An 18957-nucleotide genomic window follows, 5' to 3' on the forward strand; every position below is an offset into this window, starting at 1 on the left:
TGCTATCACTGGGAGGAGGATCAAAGTCTTGGTTGGAGCCCAGCTACGCCCCCAAAAATGTTGCATGAGCTGAGAAACGTTGATATCAGGGACCCATCAGGATTACTCACGGCCTGTGCTGCCAATTCCTGCAGGTTTCTCTCCGAGCGTTCCCGTTTGCCCGAAATTCCCAGCTCCCTGAGTCACAGGAATAGGCCCAAATGGGATTTTTCATGTTTTAAAGTAAGTTTCTAGACCTTGTGGCTGTGAGGGAAGTGAGGTGATGTAACTGGAGAGAAATCCAGAAGCCCCAGGAGATTGCAAGTGAAATTAGTCGTTATTTTGGGGGGCAAATCACACAAACTTTGCAGTTTGCTTTGCGATTCCTGGGCCTGGTTTGTGCTGGTTGGGGCTGGAGCTTTGCAGCTCTTTTCTTCCCCACCCTCCCCTTTTCCTGTTCGGATTTTGAGGGACACTTTCCTTTCCTGAAAAGCTCCAGGATGGAGCTTAAAATGGAGGTTGGAAGGGAACACCCCCCCCCCCCCCTTCCAAAATGATACCTACAGACCTGGTGTCGTCATCCTGAGTGGGATCAAACTGTTGAGAGATGAAAACGCTGCTCAGGACTCACAGGACAAAGCCCAACGGTTCCCAACAACACCCCAACACGCGTCTTCACCCACAGGGATGCACCCACGAGGATGCACCCACACCACGAACACACCCACGTGCAAACACACGTGCACAAGACACACGTCACGTGTTACGCGTGTCGTCTCAAGCACACGCGTGCCACACACGTTACATGCCTGTGTTCTGCCTGTGGCACACGCAACACACGTGCACACACGACTGTTTTGGGTGGTTTTAAGCGTGTCTGAGCCACCATCAGCGTGTGTGTGTGTGTGTGTGTGTGTGTCTGTGTGTGTGTGTGTGTGTGTGTGTGTGTGTGTGTGTGTGTGTGTGACACTGGCGGGCAGCACACACATCAACACCCACACAGAAGGGGTGCAGGTGGGTTTTGCCCATACAGCATCCCTGTGGCGCCCAGGGCTGAGCACACCCATCCCAACCGCTCCACCGTGCGGTGCGGGCGCAGAGCTGTGATCCATCCCAACTAAACACAGATGCCACCTCTCAGATGGAGGAAAACATCCCCAAACTCCCAGCCTTTCCCGAGTCCCATCCCCGTGCAGAGCTGAAAGCCAAACCCACCAGTCAGTCAAGACACTGCTCCACAACCACCACCAGAACGAGCCAGCCACATGAAAAGCAGCAGCGTGAGGCGGCTTCTTCTGTTCTTACCAAAGCTCCTTTCTTTCTTTTTTTTTTTTCTTGGTTTGGTTTATTTTAAACACAAATCAAGCACCACAACCTCCAAAACCCCACAGCAGCTCTGCTCCAGGTCCTGGAGCCAAGGGAAACTGTCACCACCAGCTAAGCCGGCCGGTGTCCCAGCATCTCGGTGACTTTTGTGCTCTGGGTGAAGGAAACCTGGGTGCCAAAGCAAAAGGCAAGCAAAATTCCCACATCCCGAAGTGCCTGGGCAAACTTGCAGGGAAAGCTATAGCAACACCTTACCGTCTGAGTCAGTGGATGAGACATTTCCTTGTGCTGGGTGCCCCATCTGCTTAGTTCATCTGCAAGCTGAGATCTTCTGCTTGTAGACCCAGAAAAGGGAGGGGAGGGGTTAGGGGGTGGAGTGGGGGGGTGGGGGGGAGAAAAGAGAGAAACCTCGCTGCAAGGATCTGAGAGCCAGAGAGAGGAAATCATACAAAATACAGTGGGGGGTAGAAAATTCCTGCCTCGGTGACAAGGCATCAGTGCCACCACCCCCCCTCCAGCTCCGTCCCCAGCCAGAGCCGCAGACGTTGCCTCTGCCAGAGCTGCAGTGCAATGTGGCTCGATGGGAGCCTCGCATCTCTCTGCATTGTCTCTCTCCAGTGTAAGCTCATGCAATCTCATTTCATGGGAGAGACATCTGGTTTGATTCAAAGGGAAGAAAGGGGAAGAGGGGAAGAAAACGCACACTCACACACAGCCCAGCCTGGCTGGCGGGGAGCTGGGAAGCTATTTTCAATGCTTCCCTCCACGTTAATTCGCTCCTCATTTCAATGAGAAAAGCTAGCCGAGGGAGCAGGGCTGTCCCATGGCTCTCCCCCAGCATCCCCAGTTTGCAAGGGGGGGGCTTTGCTGGGGCAGGGAGCCAAGGGTGGGGAGGCTGAACCCCGGCAGCCCTGCCAGGGCTCGCGGCTCCTGCGCCTGGAGCTGCCACGATGCCTTGGGGGGCCAGGGGGTTCCCCCTTCTCCTCTCTTTCCATGATTCCTGGTGGTGCTGGACGAATGGTTTTGGCCCTCAAATGCTGGTGACTTTGGTCGGGGGTCTTCCCATCACAAGACTGAAGCCCCTATGTCTGGGGAGAGGGTGGGACCAGCCTCTGGCACAGCCGTGCCTCCCTTCGCAGGAGCATGAAGCCAGCAAGGTACAGGAGGTGGGCTTGTCCCTTCAGGACCTTGCCACCCCGCCCACCCCAGCGCTGCTGCCAGCAGCCCAGCCATGGGCCAGTCATCCCCCCTTGAGGTGTCCCTGCCCGGCCGCTGCCCCTCCCGAAGGTCTCCCCCATCCCCTGGATCTCTAGGCTCTGCTCTGCAGTACCCCTCACTGGGGGGAGCAGCAGGGCCCCCCACACAGGCCCTGCTAGATGGGGTGCACACTGACAGGTCCTCATGCTGTCCTCCAACATGTGGGAGCCCCTCATGCTGGGGAGCACTCAGCAGGGCCCCACGCAAACCCCTTCCACCCAGGGCTCTTCTGGGCCAGAATGGATGCTCTCGGGTCCCCATGGCCTCCTCCCCTGCGTGGGGACCCTGCACGCCTGAGGTATGCATGGCGGGTGTCCATACAGCCCCCTCCACCCATTGCAGGACAGGTCCCCCCAGAGCCCCCCCAAATACCTCATTGCATGGTGGGCCCTGCATCGCCCTCCAGCTGCTCATTGCAGTCCCCACGCAGCCCCTTTCGCCTACAGCACAACGGGGGTGTCCCCCCCTCAGCACGCCCACACTTGTGGCACAGTGGGGCCCCATGCAGCCCCCTCCACCTCCAACACAGCGGGTCCCTACTCATCCCACTGAACCCACTCATTGCACGGTGGGTCCCTGCACAGCCCCTTCCCCACAGCACAAAGCATCCCTCCTCGGCCCCCTCCACCCGTGACACCGTGGGGTCCCGGCACGGCCCCCTCCATCCGTGTCACAGCAGGTCCCCACGCAGCCCCCTCCACCCCCAGCACAGCGGGTCCCCACGCATCCCACTCGACCCACTCGTTGCACGAAGGTCCCCGCACAGCCCCTTCCCCACAGCACAAAGCCTCCTCCACCCGCGACACCGTGGGGTCCCCGCACAGCCCCTTCCCCACAGCACAAAGCCTCCTCCACCCGCGACACCGTGGGGTCCCCGCACAGCCCCTTCCCCACAGCACAAAGCCTCCTCCACCCGCGACACCGTGGGGTCCCCGCACAGCCCCTTCCCCATAGCACAAAGCATCCCTCCTCGGCCCCCTCCACCCGCGGCACCGTGGGGTCCCCGCACAGCCCCTTCCCCATAGCACAAAGCATCCCTCCTCGGCCCCCTCCACCCGCGGCACCGTGGGGTCCCGGCACGGCCCCCTCCGCCCGTGTCACAGCGGGTCCCCACGCAGCCCCCTCCCTCCACCCGCGGGCCCCCCCGCCCGTCCACCCGCGGGCCGCTGCCGGCGCGCCGGAGGGGGTGTGCGCGGCGGCCGGGGACTACATCCCCCAGCAGTCCGCGGGCCGGGGCAGCCTCCCGCTGCGCCCAGCCGCCTTCAAACAAAAGAGTTTTCCCCCCGCGGGGCTCCGCGCCGCCCCGCGCCCCGCCGGCCCTCCGCACACCCCGCCGGCGGCTGGGAGCCGGGGGCGGAGGCGGCGGCGGGGGGACCCCGGCGGGCTGGAAGTGCCTGGGCGAGGGAGCTCGGGTTACAGAGAGAAAGGGGCTTGGCCAGGCAGAGGGGAGGTGGGCGGAGGGTCCTTTTCTCTGTCTGTTTCTCTCCCTCTGCCTTTTTTTTTTTCCCTTCTCCCTCCCGAGCTCTTTGTGTCCCCCCCACCCCCCCCCCCCACCCCACTCCCCTCCTCTCGCTCTCACACCCCCCCCCCCCCTCCCCAACCAACCACCACCACCCAACCCCCTCTCAAGTCTTTGTTAGCCATGCCTAGCCTGGTAGTACCAGGGATAATGGAAAGGAACGGGGGTTTCGGCGATTTAGGCTGTTTCGGTGGGAGCGGCAAAGACAGAGCGCTGCTGGAGGATGACCGGGCGCTGCAGCTCGCCCTGGACCAGCTCTGCCTGCTGGGGCTAGGCGAGCCTTCCTCCTCCTCCTCCTCCTCCGCCGTGGTGCTGGTGGAGGACAGCAACAACAACAACAATAACCCGCCGCCGCCGCCGCCGCAGCAGCCCCCGCCGCCGCCGCCGCCGCCGCAGCAGCAGCCGCCGCCGCCGCCGCCGCCTCCTCCACCGGCCCCGAAGGGTTCGTCGGCGCCCAGCGCCGGGGCGGCGGAGCCCAAGTTGTGCGCGCTGTACAAGGAGGCCGAGCTGCGGCTCAAGAGCAGCTCCAACACCACCGAGTGCGTCCCGGTGCCCAGCTCCGAGCACGTGGCCGAGATCGTGGGCCGGCAAGGTGAGCGCCGGGGCGCCGGTCCCCCCCGCCCGGCCGCCGGTGTCCGTCCCCGTCCCGTGTCCCCGCTCTTCCTCCCCCCCCCCTCACCCCCACCCCCCCGCACTCCTCCTCCTCCTCCTCCTCCCCCCCTCTCCTCCCCCGCCCGGCCGGGCTCTTTCCTCGGGAAACTTCCCCCGCCGCCCGTGGCATCCCTGCGGCCGGGAGGGCTGGGGGACCGCCCCGCCGGGGGGCCCCGCCAACTTCCCCCGGGCTCGCCCCTCGCCGCTCCCTCCCTCCCTCCCCATTGTTCGGGGCCGGGGCCGGGCGGGGACCCGCGCCCCGGCCGGTTCAGCCCTGCCGGGGACAAAGCAGAGGGGGCGGCCCCGCCATCCACACCCCCCCACACCCCTAACCCCGGGCGGAGCGGGACTCGCGGGGGCTGCGGACGGGGGGGGGGGGGGTGTCTGCTGCTTTGGCGGGGGGTCGTTGGGGAGGATGGGGGGGGTGTGTGGATCTATAGGAATGCCAGCGTGGGCTGCTTGTCCGGTTGCCTGCACCGGAGAGCTCATCGCTTCTCCGGTTGTGCGAAGGAGTCGTTCCTGAGCCGCGCTCCCCGCCCTCCTCCTCCTCCTCCTCCTCCTCCTCCTTTATTTAAAAAAATAATAAAATAAAATTAAAATTTGTTTAAAAAATTTTAAAAAACCAAGCGGGGGAGAGAGGAAATAAAGGATCCCGAGTGGTTACCGGAGGAGCCCGGCCCCAGCTTCCCCGCAGCCCGGCCCGGCTCGGCGGGGAGGGAGAGGAGGGGGGAAAAATCCCCTTTGTTGGGGACGGCGGAGCGAGGGGGTGTGGTGCTGCCGGGCCGGGCGCGCTGCGGGCCTAGCCCGGCTCCTCACCCAGCGATTCATGGAAGTTCAACTCCTTTCTGCAGACATGTGACTGCGGTGGGGGGGGGGGGGGGGGTATTGGGTGGGGGAACAGGGGACACGGGACGCGACACCCCGGAACGGGCAGGTCCCCGTCCCGCGTAACCCCGCAGCCGCCGCCCGCGCTCCGCCGCGGGGATGCTTTTGTTCTCCCGTGCGGAGCGAGGTGGGATGGAGGAGGGCTTGAAAGGGGAAAAATAATAAATGATATATATACACACACACACACACCACACCCACTCTTAAGTCACCCCCTCGCCCACCCACCCCACCCCCCTTCACCGCTCCGGGCTCTCCCGGGTGTGGGGGGGGCGGGGGGCGAGGTGCGCTGCGGGGTGGGCAGCTCCGCCGAGCAGCCCCCGGGCACCGCGGGAGCCGCGGCGGGGTTAAAACGCGGGGATCGGCGGGAGAAGTTTTGTGTCGCTTACGGAGGGGGGGTGGAAATAATCACAGTCTGGCTAAATGGGGTTTTTTTGGGGTTTTTTTGGGCTTTTTCTATTTTTTTTCATTCTCTAAGCAAGTAACTTGACGCTCTGGAAGTGTGACGGGCAGAGACTGCGGCTCCAGATCCAGATGCTTCCTCTTGGGTTGGGAATTGAAATCTCCTGAGCGGGGGGGGGGGTTTGCAGTTTGTTGGGGGTTGATGGCTCCTCGGGGGTCAGCCGTCTGGGAAGGGGATGTGCAGAGGCTGAGGTGGGCGAGGGGAAGCCGCGGGGAAGAGGGATACAAATGGCTGATGGCCGTGCATCCTTCCACTGGAGCGTGTGACGGGAACAATGGGGCCTCTGGTGGCTCAGCGCTCTGCCACCAGTGAAGCTGGTCCCCGTGCTGGGATGGAGAGTGTGGGCAGGAGCACGGTGGGGTGCTGTGTTCCCCCAAAACTGCAGCAGAGGGAACGGATCTGGCTTCACGCCCCCCTCCGCCGTCACCGCCACGCTGGGATCATGGCCCCTGCGCAGGGGGGGGGAAGGTGGGAAGAGGGGGGTGAAGGGGTGGCCGAGAAGATCCCCCCCTGGGCCTGATCCTCCCCGTGATGCTTTTACACCACCACGAGCTGAGCGTGGCCAGAACCGTTGGGGCTTTGCACCAGCTCCGTGCTGGGGGGTGCAAGGCCGGGGAGAATCAGGCCCCCTTTGTTTAATAAAGTTAGAAAAGAGAGCGGATTCGGCAGACAGCATCGAGGGGAAACGTGAAGATGATGCAGGAGGTGCCCAAGCTATTTTCTTCCAGGATCTCACCGCTGCCCCAAACTCCCAAGAAGGGGGTGTGTTCCGATGCGCTCGTACGCAGCGCCGTGCCCATTGTGGCTGGAGTGATAGAGAGGAACATGGAGACCTGGGGTTTTTCCACCATTTTTTGTGTGTGTGGTGTGTGTGTGTGTAAGGGTTTTCCCACATCTGGGAAACTGGGAAATGTCAGTGGGCCAGAGCTCCGGCGAGGCGGACTCGGCAGCGCTCCATCAGTTAGTGGGTCAGACCGTGTAAGCTGTGCCCCTCTTAATAAAGGCGGGTGGGCCGGATCCTGAGCTGGTAGAAATCAGCAGGGTCCCCTGCAACCACCACTCCGTACTCTGGCAGAGATCGTGGCCCGTGCTTATTCCTTGGAAAGGCCTATAGGAATGTCTCCAGGGTCTTGGTTTTGTGTGGAAGGCTGGATTATGAGGGTCTGCTCTCAGATGGAGCTGGGTGCAGGGCACCCTGGGGAGGCCAAACCCTGTGCTTTCACGGATGCCTGGTCAGGAATCTCTTGGAGAGAACCCAGAACCCACAGAGGCATCACCCCCTTGGTAAATGCTGCTCATGGGGCTGATGGTTTTCTAAGCAAGTGAGCGTTTTTGGGGTGCTTGTGAACAGGGGGGACAAACACCTTGGGGAAGGGGAGTGGGTGGGGAGTAACAGTAAACTAACCATTATTTCAGGGCTTTAATTGGTAACAGGGTTGAGCTTTTTCTTTGCCTCAGTGTTCTGGATCTGAGGAACCACTTAAAATAATCCCTACGGTCTTTGGAGGTGCACCTCACCGACACGTATGTGTGAGGGCTGGATGGGGGCACGGGGCCCCTTCGATACGGTGGTGGGATCTCCCAGTACACGACTACCCCATTGCTTTGCTGGGAGGAGAGTAAAGGTGCTCAGGTATAACTAAGGCTCAAGCCCCATGTATTTTTATCAGACCACTTGTAAGCCTGATTCACAAAGAGGTTTAATTGTGGCGGAGGGGGTGGCTCCACTTCAAACCAGAGATGCTGCAGGAGATAAACCTGCGCTCGGGCGTCTCTTCTCCCCGGGAACTGCTAACGTGCCCTCGCGGAGCCAATCGCCTGCCGGGAACCTCGCTCGAGTTCTGCGCCGGTGCCGGTTTGTGCGCTGAATTCGAGCAGCGCTTCTTCAGCGCCGCGGCCGCTCGCTGGGTGGGATAGGGGAAGGCACTGGGATGAAATGGGGGGCTGCTGGAAGGGGGAACTCGGTGGGAATGGACTGGGTAGGTGCTGAGAGCAGCTCGGACGTCACGATGCCCCGGGGGCCATGGTGGAGAGGTTGGGTGCCTGGTGGGATGTGCCAAGGACTGCTTTGCAAGCTGAAGGAGAGGAAACTGGGAAAGGAAGGATGAGGGGATGAAGTTGTGACAATCCCTTTGATGACGTTTGTGACCTCTTCCAGTCCCCTGGCCATGGTTGGTGATGACTTCCCTTCTCCAGTTGGAAGTGGAGCCTTGGCCTCCATGCGTGCCCTCCTGTTGTTGCTAGGGTGGGGAGCAGGGATGCCTCTGCCTGTCTTGCGACTCCTGCAGACCATTCCCCCCTTCCCTTGGTGTGTAAGCAAGACATTCGAGTCCAGGCATGCTGAGCTTGGGCCGCCGAACCTCCTGACATGTGCCATGGTGTACACGGTGTTACTTGGTTCTGGAGATGGTCTGGACCTGTGTGGTGCAATGGGGTGCTTGGTGGCTTCTGTGTTTTGCCCACCAGCTCTTGTTGGGGGCATATTCCCCACAACGTCCTTTCTACGTGTTCTCAGGACTACGCAGGTAGATTTGCCACCCAAGGGGTTGGCAGGTGATCTTTGAGCAGGTGGCAGGGCACCAAGGGACTCACCAAGAAGGTTCTTGCAAGCGTGTGTTGTGGTGGGAAGAGGTGCTGGGGAGGGTGGGGAGCATCTCTGAATGTGTCATGCTTTGGCCATTCAGACTGTGAACATAGACAGGGCCAGAAGTCCTCAGCCACCGAGGTGTCCAGGTTCTCCCCTAGAAGTCACCCGAGGCAGGTGTAGGTCCAAGCTGCGTATCTGACTTCTCTGCTGGCATTATATCCGCTCCTGCTGACAGACCAGGCTGCAGCCAGCAGAGCCTGGGGAGAGGCAGCTGGACTCCTAAGAGGGTCTCATCTAAGGCTGGATCTTGTAGTGAGGGAAGACGTGGTCGTGGTTCTTTGTGTGCCTGGTGTCTGCGGGAGAACGTGGCGGGTCAGTTTGGCTTCCTGCGGCGCAGAGCACGACAGCGCAAGCTGCCTGCTCCCAGCAGGTCCCTTCCTTCTCTGAGTATTTTTGCTCTCATCATCAATAGTAGCATCCATTGTCACCTGTACGCAGAGGCACCCTTTGATGAAGCATCTCCCAGAGCATCCCTGCTCTAACTAGACTGTTGTCAACAGGAATGAGATGATGGGAGAGAGGAGCTTAACGCAAATTGCTCTTTCTTGGCAAGGTGAAGTCAAATAACGAGAGGCCCCACTAACCCCAGGTGATTGGGCTCTTTGTGTAGCTCCAAACATGCTCTGATGCTTTCAGCATTTAAAAATAGTCCGAGGAAAGCTTTTTCATTGAGGAAGTCTGATGATTGCAGCTCCCCCACCCACCATGTGGAGGTGGATGTACAGCATCCGAGAAGCACCGAGGGGGGTCAGATCCTGTTGTTGTCTCTTTGCTTTCGCGTAAATCTTGGAGCTGAAGCCACCAGGTCTGGTGGGGGTCTGGAAAGGAACCTCTTTAGGCTGCTCTGGCAGCGTGGGATGGGCCTGAAAGGGAGCGAGCGGGAGTCAGTGTGGGATTGGTGTAAAGTGTTAATGAGAATTCGCCTGAATTTACACCAGGGAAAAGTGTGGAACGGGGTTGACTTTGTGCGGTTTCAGCTGGAGGTGGGAGGAGAAAAATGGGTCTGGGAGAGAGACAAAGGGAATTTTCTAGGGAGACACGCACGCTCCGCGCATCCGATCCGGCTGCTGAAAGCCGCGCTGACCGAGTGAACTGCGCCGCAGAGCAGCCGGCCGGAATCTAGGGCAGTGGGAAAGCGTGCTGGCGTAGGGTGGGGGCCCCCGCGGCCCCCCCCTCCGTTCCTGCCTTTGTCTGGCAGCCCCCTCCTCCTGCATCCGGCCCCCCACCCCCTCAGCCGCTGGCTTGCCTTACCCCGCTCTCCCCCCCACACACACCCCGCTTCCCCGTACGCCGTCCGGCTCCCAGTGCGTGCCGCGGGGCCGCGGCAGGATGATGCCATGCAGGGGGCCACGGTCACACCCACCCCGACGCGATGCGACGCTGGCGGAGGAGAAGCGGCTGCTCTGGGCCGGGGGCTTCTAGGCCGAGTTCCCAACTTTTCCTCCTCCGCACAGGGTGCTGATTGTCTGTGGCATCCAGCTCGTTGCTTTTGGGGTCCGGTCGCCTTTTCTTTCTTGTTTTGGGGTTTGGTTTTGGGGTTTTTTTTTGTTGTTATAAACAACTTTCATCGCTACATGTAGAAGCTCAAAAGTCAACGGGGCGGTCGCGTATTTTTGCGGCCTGGTGGGCTTGGTTCCTCCTTTCCCCCCCCCCTCCTTTCTTGTAAACACAACTCACATCATGAATACAATAAAACCTCAATGCCAAGGGATGGAGTTGGTTGTTTGTGGTCCTTTTGTGTGTGCTTGGGGGGGGTGTGTGTGTGTTTTTTCTGACACCACTTTCATCAGATTCTCGATGCAACAAAATCTTACCCCACAGTCAGTCGGGAGGGTTTATTTGTGATGTTCTTTGTGTGCTTGTCTTTTAACGTGGCTTTCATCTTGGAACGGGGAAAAGAATGCCCCACCTTACCAGAGATATTTGAGGGTTGTTTATTTTATGGTCCTTTTTTAATTTCATTACTGAACAGAAAAAGAGACCAAGTCTTAATTTGCCCTTGGGCTCTCTCCTACCCCACCAGCAATGTCAAAATGTCTTGAGCAGGGTATTTACAGGTGTATTTTATACTGGTGCAGTGTAAAGGTGCTTTAGTATAAATGAGAAGAGGGCTAAATACCTTTTGTCTGTAGAGATATTTTGGTATCTGGGTGGAAATAAGGAATATAAGGACCTGAAGTGATTTTGTGTGGTGTGTTTAAGAAAAAAAACCCACCACAAAAAAACCCTACTAACCAACAGCAACCCCCACACACACCCCTTGGGGCTGGAGCCTGGGTGGTTCCCTGTAAGCTGGTGCAGCATCTCTGATGCTTTCAGGTGAAGGCCACGCTGCTGGGCACAGACTGGGCTGTGCTGTAGGTGTTTCAGTTGGGCACAGACTGGGCTGTGCTGGAGGTGTTTCAGTTGGGCACAGACAGGGCTGTGCTGGAGGTGTTTCAGCTGGGCACAGACTGGGATGTGCTGGAGGTGTCCCAGTTTGTGTGGATAGGATCCTCCAGGCTGCACCAGTCACAGTCTGTACCTGTGCAGGATCCGAGCAGTGGTGGGGAGAAGGTTGTCGGTGGGTTGAACTCTGAGTTTACACTGAAGTGGAATGTCCAGTGGAGATACTCCACAGGCACAGCTGCCTTTTCCATCGCACTCTCCCTTCTGCTGGCATTTCCACCCAGCGTGGTGCAGTGGGCACATCCAGAGCACATCCAACCCCTGCACCACTCCGGCCTTTTCCTGCTGCCAGAGCTGTGCAGGGGAACCTTGGTGTAAACCACAGCCAGGGCCCGGGGAAGGTCACAGAATCACAGAATCCCAGACTGGGCTGGGCTGGGAGGGACCCCAAGGGTCCCAGAGCTCCAACCCCCTGCCACAGGCAGGGACACCAACCTCCAGGCCTGGAGCTACACAAGGTTGCCCAGGGCCCCAGCCAACCTGGCCTTGAACACCCCCAGGGATGGGGCACCCACCCCCTCTCTGGGCAGCCCCTTCCAGCCCCTCACCACCCTCTCTGAGGTCCCGTGGAAACACGTTGCTGGGTTCCAAAAGATTTGGGATGGTCCAAGCAAAGCAACTGGCAGGTTGGATGCATCATACACACTTGTCCTCACGAGCAGCAGACACAGCCCTCAAAACCTTCCTCCTTTGTTAATTGGGATGGATTTGTTGAACCCCACTGCAGAGAGAACGTGGCTGTTCATCCAAATCCCCCCCCGCTTCCCCACCCATCCCCAGTTTGGCAATGTCTAGACTCCAGTTATTTATTTGTTGTTAGCCAGAGCTAGCAGCTCAGTGGATTAATTCCAGTTAGATAACTGGTCTGGGTGCTGGAGGCTCAAGAATCCTGAAGGGTTTGTTCCTCTACGTTAACATTTGTGGCTTACTAGGGTAATTTGCAGACACATTTGCTCTGAGTCAGTTGGTACTCAGTTAACTCAAGTTAAGAAGAAGAAGAAGTGGGTGGGGGAGGAAATAATCATACAAACCTCCTTTGTGAAGTTCTTGGGGATCTGTGTTATTGGCTAAAAAAAACCCCCTCAGAATAATAGAAGCCAGGTAGTGGAAACACAACGAGAAGGGGGTTTAATTCTCTCTCTAATATAAAACCGAACTGGCAGGAGTCTGCCAGGGATCAATTAGCTGATGTCTGCACATTGCCTTAACGAGTCAGCTACTACAGCAAAGTTACATCTTACTATTGTAGTTTCTATGGGTCCTTTTCCCCTCTTAGTTTCACATTTTTAACACCAAGTAGTAGTAGAACTACTACTAAGTAGTTGTCTCCCCTCTTAATAATCCACTGAGGAAGGCGGTTTGTTGAGTGGTGTTTTCAAACTCCAGTTAATGCAGGAAGAAAACTTCATTTAAAAAACCCCAAACATATAGAAAAAAGGCAATTTGGGGGAAAAAACCCACCCCACCTCACATAGGAGTGTGCTACTAATCCAGCCAGGATGTAAAGGGCCACAGCCTGACCTGGCTGAGCTCTGTCAGCAGCAGTGTGATGTCCAGCAAGGCTCAGCACCTATTTAGCTGTGGGCAGCAGGGTCAGGGTTGGGGTTGAGATGGGCTTTGGGGGGCCTTGGCACTGAGTAAATCCGATTTAAGCCCAGCCTGGTTTTTGTGGGTGCGGATCGGTGCAGCTCTCTTGGAAGTTGGGGGAAGCTCTCCAGGTTGATGCTGCTGGTGGATTGGCCTGTTGTGTGCACCAGTTCAGAGCTGGGAGGGATCTGGGCCACTGGACCTGCCGGGCTGCTGGTCTTGATGGAGTTGGTCTCATTTCCCCCCCGTTTTTAAGCACAGGATCCCCCATCTGTCTGTCTCTGCAAAGCTGGCTTTCCAGGCTGCAGGCCTGCATGGAGACCCTCCCTCCTCCTCCTCCTCCTCCCCCTGCTTCTCACACCATCGACTGCACCACGCGTCCTTTTGTCCGTGTCTCGATCCTCCCTCCCCCTCTCGCCATGCTCTCTCCTTCCCTGTCTCCCTTTTCCCGTTTTGGGGGGTGTCACAGCTTTGCCTTCACACCCTTCATTCCCCTCTTCCCTCGGAGGGATCCTAAAGTGCCTCTCCCTCAATTTCCACCACCTTTCCTCCATCCCTAACTCGCTCCTACCCCTCCCAGCTCGCGTAACGCTTACGTTCTGCCCTCATTCATGTGTATTCCTTGCCACCGTTTCCTTCCATCTGTCCCCAGCATGGAGCCCCCCGTCCTTTGTCACCGCTCTGCTTGCCTGACCCTCCGTGTCACCTCCTTGATTGTTTTCCTGGCTGTGGATTCCTCTCCTCCCTCCCTGCCACCACGCAGTCATTGTCCGGTGGCTTAGAAAAATCCCCCCCCAGTGCAAGGCCGGCCCTACCTGACGTCCTTCTGCCAGTGAGAGCCTTGTGCTCCCGGGGTGCTGAGGGATTTGGCAACCCCCTACTCCCCATCTGGGCTGATGGCGTGGGAGGGATTTGCAGGAGCCAGGGGTGCTTGCAGCTGACACCCCCTTTCTTTCCACGCGACGCTCCGGTGATATCCCTGGGGAAATGGTGGCATCTCGGTTAATCTTCCTAAGATGGAATCTCCCATCTTTGGAGCAGAGCAGGGAAATGTCTGCCAGGGATGGGGCAGGGAGAGCTGAGCCTGCCCTGAGACTGTGGGAGGGCTTAGGGGGGCCCTTACGGTTTTATCCTGCCTTCCTTGGGCTCCTTAGGATGAACCTTTTCTCTGTGCCTGGGTTTACTCCACAGTTACATCACTCCTAGTGCTGCCAAGTCCCATCCTTGGGGTTTCCTACGTCCTACCTCATGTTACCATCAGTCAGCATCGACTGTTCGGTAACTTCATTAAACAAAGCTTTGCAAATTACTGGGGGGGTGGAGTCCGTGGGGTGTGGAGGGGTAACATGTGAGATAAGTTGGACTTAGCAGGGCACGGATTTGGTTTGGATTTGGGGGATTTGCCCAGCTTCTTTGGGCCAGCTCTAGCATTCCCATTCCCCAGGAACGTGAAATTAGTGGCTTAAACCCGGGTTTAAAGCACCAGCATCGCAGTGAGAAGTATTCCAGGAAGTTCTACTGTAACACAGAGCAAGGAACAGCTATGATTCCCGTTCCACAAACCGGGCACTGAGGCTTAGGAGAGCCAAAGCAGCTTTAAAACTCACCCTGGGAGTTGACAGCAAAGTCAGGCTTTACCAGCACGTGTCCCACACCCAATGCCAAGACCCTCTGACAAGGCAGCGGGGTCTGGGAGCGGCGCCGGGAGGTTTCGCGGTCGCGCAGCCTCCCGCGGTGTGATGAGGCTGCAGCCCCGGTGCCCGCGCGATGCTGCGAGACGCGAACGCGACCCGTCAGGCTGAGCGTGCTGTGTGTGCCGCTGCCAGCACGGGGAGTGACTCCTGCCAGCCAGAGTGGCACGAGGCTTCTCAATCACCAAAGGTCTGGGCTTCGATTCTCAGGCTGGTCCATGGTGGCAGGATCGTTCCCCTCCCTGTAAACACCCCGATGGCACAAGTCTCGAGTCCCGTGGGACCGGCTGCAGATCAGTGGCAGCGCTAAGTGAGTGGCAGCCCTGAACTCCCAGCAGGGAAGAGATGTTGTTATTTATTAGGGGCCGTATAAATAATAATGTTCCAGCCCAGGAGCTGAGGAATCTTAATTTCTTGGTTGCAGAAGCATCTTTTGCAGGGCAGCTTGTGGACAGTGAGGAAAACTTGCTGGTGTCAGGGGAGAGGACAAGAGGTGGGCTCCTTCCTTCCTGGGGAGAGAAGATGGGGTGGGAGGACGTGGGGGATCTCACGGAGCTTTCAGTGCCATATCCATGTGCTTTTGTTCCAGGATCCCTGACTCAGGCACCTGAATTCTTGGGAAACCAGAGCAAAGTGCTCACCTTACTCCATCTGTGCTACCAGAAACGCAGTGCCCTGGAGAATCACTTGTTTTGCCAATTTATTTATTTAATTTTGTAGAGACCCAAGCTTGAGAGCAAACCTCCCCACAAAGGAAGCTGCAGCCTGCATGGGAGCTTGGTACCAGGCTTTGAAAATGCCTTCAGGCACCGAGAAAGGCTTTTGGGGTCAGAGGGACAGCAGCAGGGAGGGTTTCCAGAAGTAGTTTAGAAAACTGTGCCACATCTGTAAAAACATTTAGTTGCTTGATGGCATCCTGGTGTCAGCGAGGAACCCAGAGTCACACCACTGGCTCTAAACCCATCTGAAAACTGATTTGGAAGCCAAAACACACTGAAAAATCTCTTGCCCTATTTTTTCTTTTCAACTTTTTTTTCTTTGTTCGTTTTTTTTTTTTTTCTTTTTACTTTTTTTCCCCTTTTTTCAAAATTTTAATTTTTTTTTTCTTTTTGAAAAGGAAGGGGATGTTTTCTGAGCTGGAAGGAGCAGTGATGGGAATTGGCTTGGTGGCTTCCAGGGAAGTGGATGCTCATACACAAAAGCACTGGCATGGCATGTGACCTCAGGAAAGAGTCTGAGTGCCTGGACCACTGCAGTTGGGAGGACTGTGGCCATCGGTGTTAGATGCACCCAATGGAGAGTCCTGGGCAAAACACAGCCTGAGGCTCGATGGCCTCCCTTCCCCAGGCAGCCACCACCCTGCTGCTCTTACTGAGTGCCTGTGTGGGCACAGGAGAGCAGCCCTGCCCCATTTCTTACTGGTTTGACCCCAAAGCAAATGCTGGTGCTGGGCTACGTTCTCCCCTTTGAGCAGTGCTGATGTTTGGGGTCCCACCATATCTGAGGTGGGGGTCCCAAATTGCTGCATCTCTTCTACCTGCATCCCCAAGCTTGGACCCCAGAAGTGACGAGGGTCACAGCGGGTTCACCCTGAAAGGGGGATGTCAGAGGGGTGAGAGCTGAGGAGCAGCCGATTCCTGAGGGAAGGCAGCCGAGCAGGATTGTGCGGCGGGGGGCAGCACACAAGATGGTGCTGCCTGAAGGTGAGGGAGCAGGGAGCTCTCTGGGGATGGGGAGGGGGAGATGCTCCTCCTCTGGCATTTCTGCTGTCAGGGTTGGAGTGAAAGGGCCTTTCCCTCATTTTAGGTCCCCAGCAGTGGCTGCTGCCTGGCTCAGGGCCTGCTGAAAACATGGCGGCTCAGCCTGGTGCCCTGAGGAGAGGGGAGGGCGGCGGGACAGCCCCTCTAACCTCCCTGCCTTGTTTTCTCTCTCTTCCCCAAGGCTGCAAGATCAAAGCTCTGCGGGCGAAGACCAACACCTACATCAAGACGCCGGTGCGGGGTGAGGAGCCGGTCTTCATGGTGACAGGACGGCGGGAGGACGTGGCCATGGCCCGACGGGAGATCATCTCTGCTGCTGAGCACTTCTCCATGATCAGAGCCTCCCGCAACAAGGCCGGCACCACTTTCGGCAGCGCTCCCACCTTGCCAGGGCAAGTCACCATCCGGGTGCGCGTGCCCTACCGCGTGGTGGGCTTGGTGGTGGGCCCCAAAGGAGCCACCATCAAACGGATCCAACAGCAGACCAACACCTACATCATCACGCCCAGCCGGGACCGGGACCCCGTCTTTGAAATCACCGGTGCCCCAGGAAACGTCGAGCGCGCCCGGGAGGAGATTGAGACCCACATCGCGGTGAGGACGGGCAAGATCCTGGAGTACAACAATGAGAACGACTTCCTCTCCAGCAGCCCTGACTCTGGCATGGAGAACCGCTACTCGGAGGCCTGGCGGGTGCATACGCCGGCACCGGGCTGCAAGCCCCTCTCCACCTTCCGGCAGAACAGCCTGGGGTGCATCGGCGACTGCTCTGTTGACCCTGTCTACGAGACCCCCCGGCTGAATGACCAAAACGACTTCAATTACGGTTACCTCTTCCCTAACTATGGCGTGAACAAGCAAGATCTGTATTATGGGGTGCCGGAGTCGGGTGCCCCGATGTGGGCTGGGCAGGAAAACACCAACCCTGTCTCGGTGCTCTTCTCAAAGCAACAGCGGTCCAGCAGTACCGGCGCCATCCACCCGAATTCACATCGCTCCCCGTCCTCCTCCATCCAAGAGCCCAATCTCTCTGGTCTCCCCAGGAGATCGCAGGGGGAACCTCTCCAAGGGTTTTCCAAGCTGGGAACAACTACCGCTGCCCGGACGTCTGTCTCCAGCAGCCGTGAGTGCATGGTGTGTTTTGAAAGCGAAGTTACGGCAGCTCTGGTGCCGTGTGGCCACAACCTCTTCTGCATGGAGTGCGCCGTGAGGATCTGTGAGAGGACTGATCCGGAGTGTCCGGTTTGCCACGCTGCAGCCACTCAGGCCATTAGAATATTTTCCTAAAGAGACAGAGCAGGGCATTGGGGTGGGGTGGGTGGGGGTAGGAAGGGAGTGTTTTGGTCGGGGCAGGGAGGGGGGTCCAGGAAAGAAAAATGATGCTGATAATAATAATAATAATGATGATAATAATAATAATAATAATAATGACACCTGAAGAACAAAACGAATGAGAGAATAAATTAATTTAAAGAAGAAGAAGAAGAAGAAGAAAAAAAAAAAGAAATTATTTTACAAGCAATGTATGTTATTTTTTAAAAAAAAAAGTGAATAATAAAATTAAAATGAATAGCAAAGCCAGAAATTTTGAAGGGCGAACGATGCTCCAGCCTGCAATGTCTTTTTTAAAACAAGTACTCTTGAACGCACACTCGGATCTCGCAAGCAAAGCGGTTTAGTTCAGTTTTTTTTGGTGGTGAGATTGGGACTTCTCTTCATTGACCAAGCCAGGTCAATCTCGATCGGATGGGGAAAGGAGCAGGGACGTGGGGAGGGCCTTGCCAACCTTTCTTCTCCAGCCACCATTCAGTCTTCACCTTGGTCTTGAAGCCCCTACTCTCCTCCTCTTCCTCCCCCCTGAGGGATGTCAGCCCAACTGGGAGCTCAGAAAGAAACAAACAGAAAGAAAGGAAAACGGATGACGGGGATTTAGAGAAAGACAGACAAAAAAACACAAAAAAAAACTATAAAAAAGAAACCATCAACCTCTGGGAACCTGTTAGAACGAGGGCACAACTGTATTACCTCAAAGATTTAAACATTAAAAAAAAAAACCACAGCAGCTAAAGAACTTTTATTGTTTTCCTTTTTTTCTAAAAAAAAAACCAACCGACCAAAAAAACCACAAAAAAAAGAAAATCCTAAAAAAGAAAAAAAAAAAAGAGAGAAGATGAAGAAATTAACAAAAAAAAAAAAGAAAAACAAATTGACGCCGGTGAAACTGAAGAAGGTTTGGAAGAACCTATTGGAATCACACTGGGCGCTGAGTGTTTATTTTATTATTCTGAGCCACCGTGGAGTCTGGAACTTTGGTCTTTTTTGGTTTTGTTTTTTTTTTTCCTTATCCAAGCAGGGATTTGTTCATCAGCCGAATCAGGAGTCACTAACAGGGTATATTTCAAAAGCAGTCCTGAGTTCCCATCCGTTGGGGGGAGTGTGTCGACTTCCGCGTATCCGTAGTTCACTCTTCATCCTTCTTTTTTCTCCAAGTGATGCCAGCTGCAGCTACACGCCACGACCACGCGTACCCATTGTGCTTTTCTTTTCTTAAATATATATATATATATATATCTCGCACCAAAACCTAAGACAAGACGATCATGCAATACAGGCAATGAGCCCACACGAAACCAACGTGCATCCCAACAGAAAGCAAAAAAACTACCCAACCACCCACAAAAAAAACCCCCACAAAACACCCCGAGTTTCTATGTAGAATTTTGTTGTCGTCGTTTTTAAACTGG

General features: G+C 56.7%; 1 protein-coding gene across 1 annotated transcript; it reads left to right on the forward strand.

Annotated features, from left to right (window-relative positions):
* Nucleotides 1–4204: 4204 nt before the first annotated feature.
* Nucleotides 4205–17509, forward strand: MEX3A (mex-3 RNA binding family member A; the record flags this gene model as incomplete). The annotated part of the gene is made up of 2 exons (XM_084276792.1): nucleotides 4205–4673; nucleotides 16395–17509. 2 exons carry the CDS (start codon nucleotides 4205–4207, stop codon nucleotides 17498–17500), a joined length of 1575 nt encoding a protein of 524 aa, XP_084132918.1. The 3' UTR covers nucleotides 17501–17509.
* Between the last annotated feature and the right edge of the window lie 1448 nt (nucleotides 17510–18957).

The sequence above is a fragment of the Gallinula chloropus genome (assembly GCF_964237585.1).
Source record: "Gallinula chloropus genome assembly, chromosome: 29".
Classification (NCBI taxonomy): Eukaryota; Metazoa; Chordata; class Aves; order Gruiformes; family Rallidae; genus Gallinula; species Gallinula chloropus.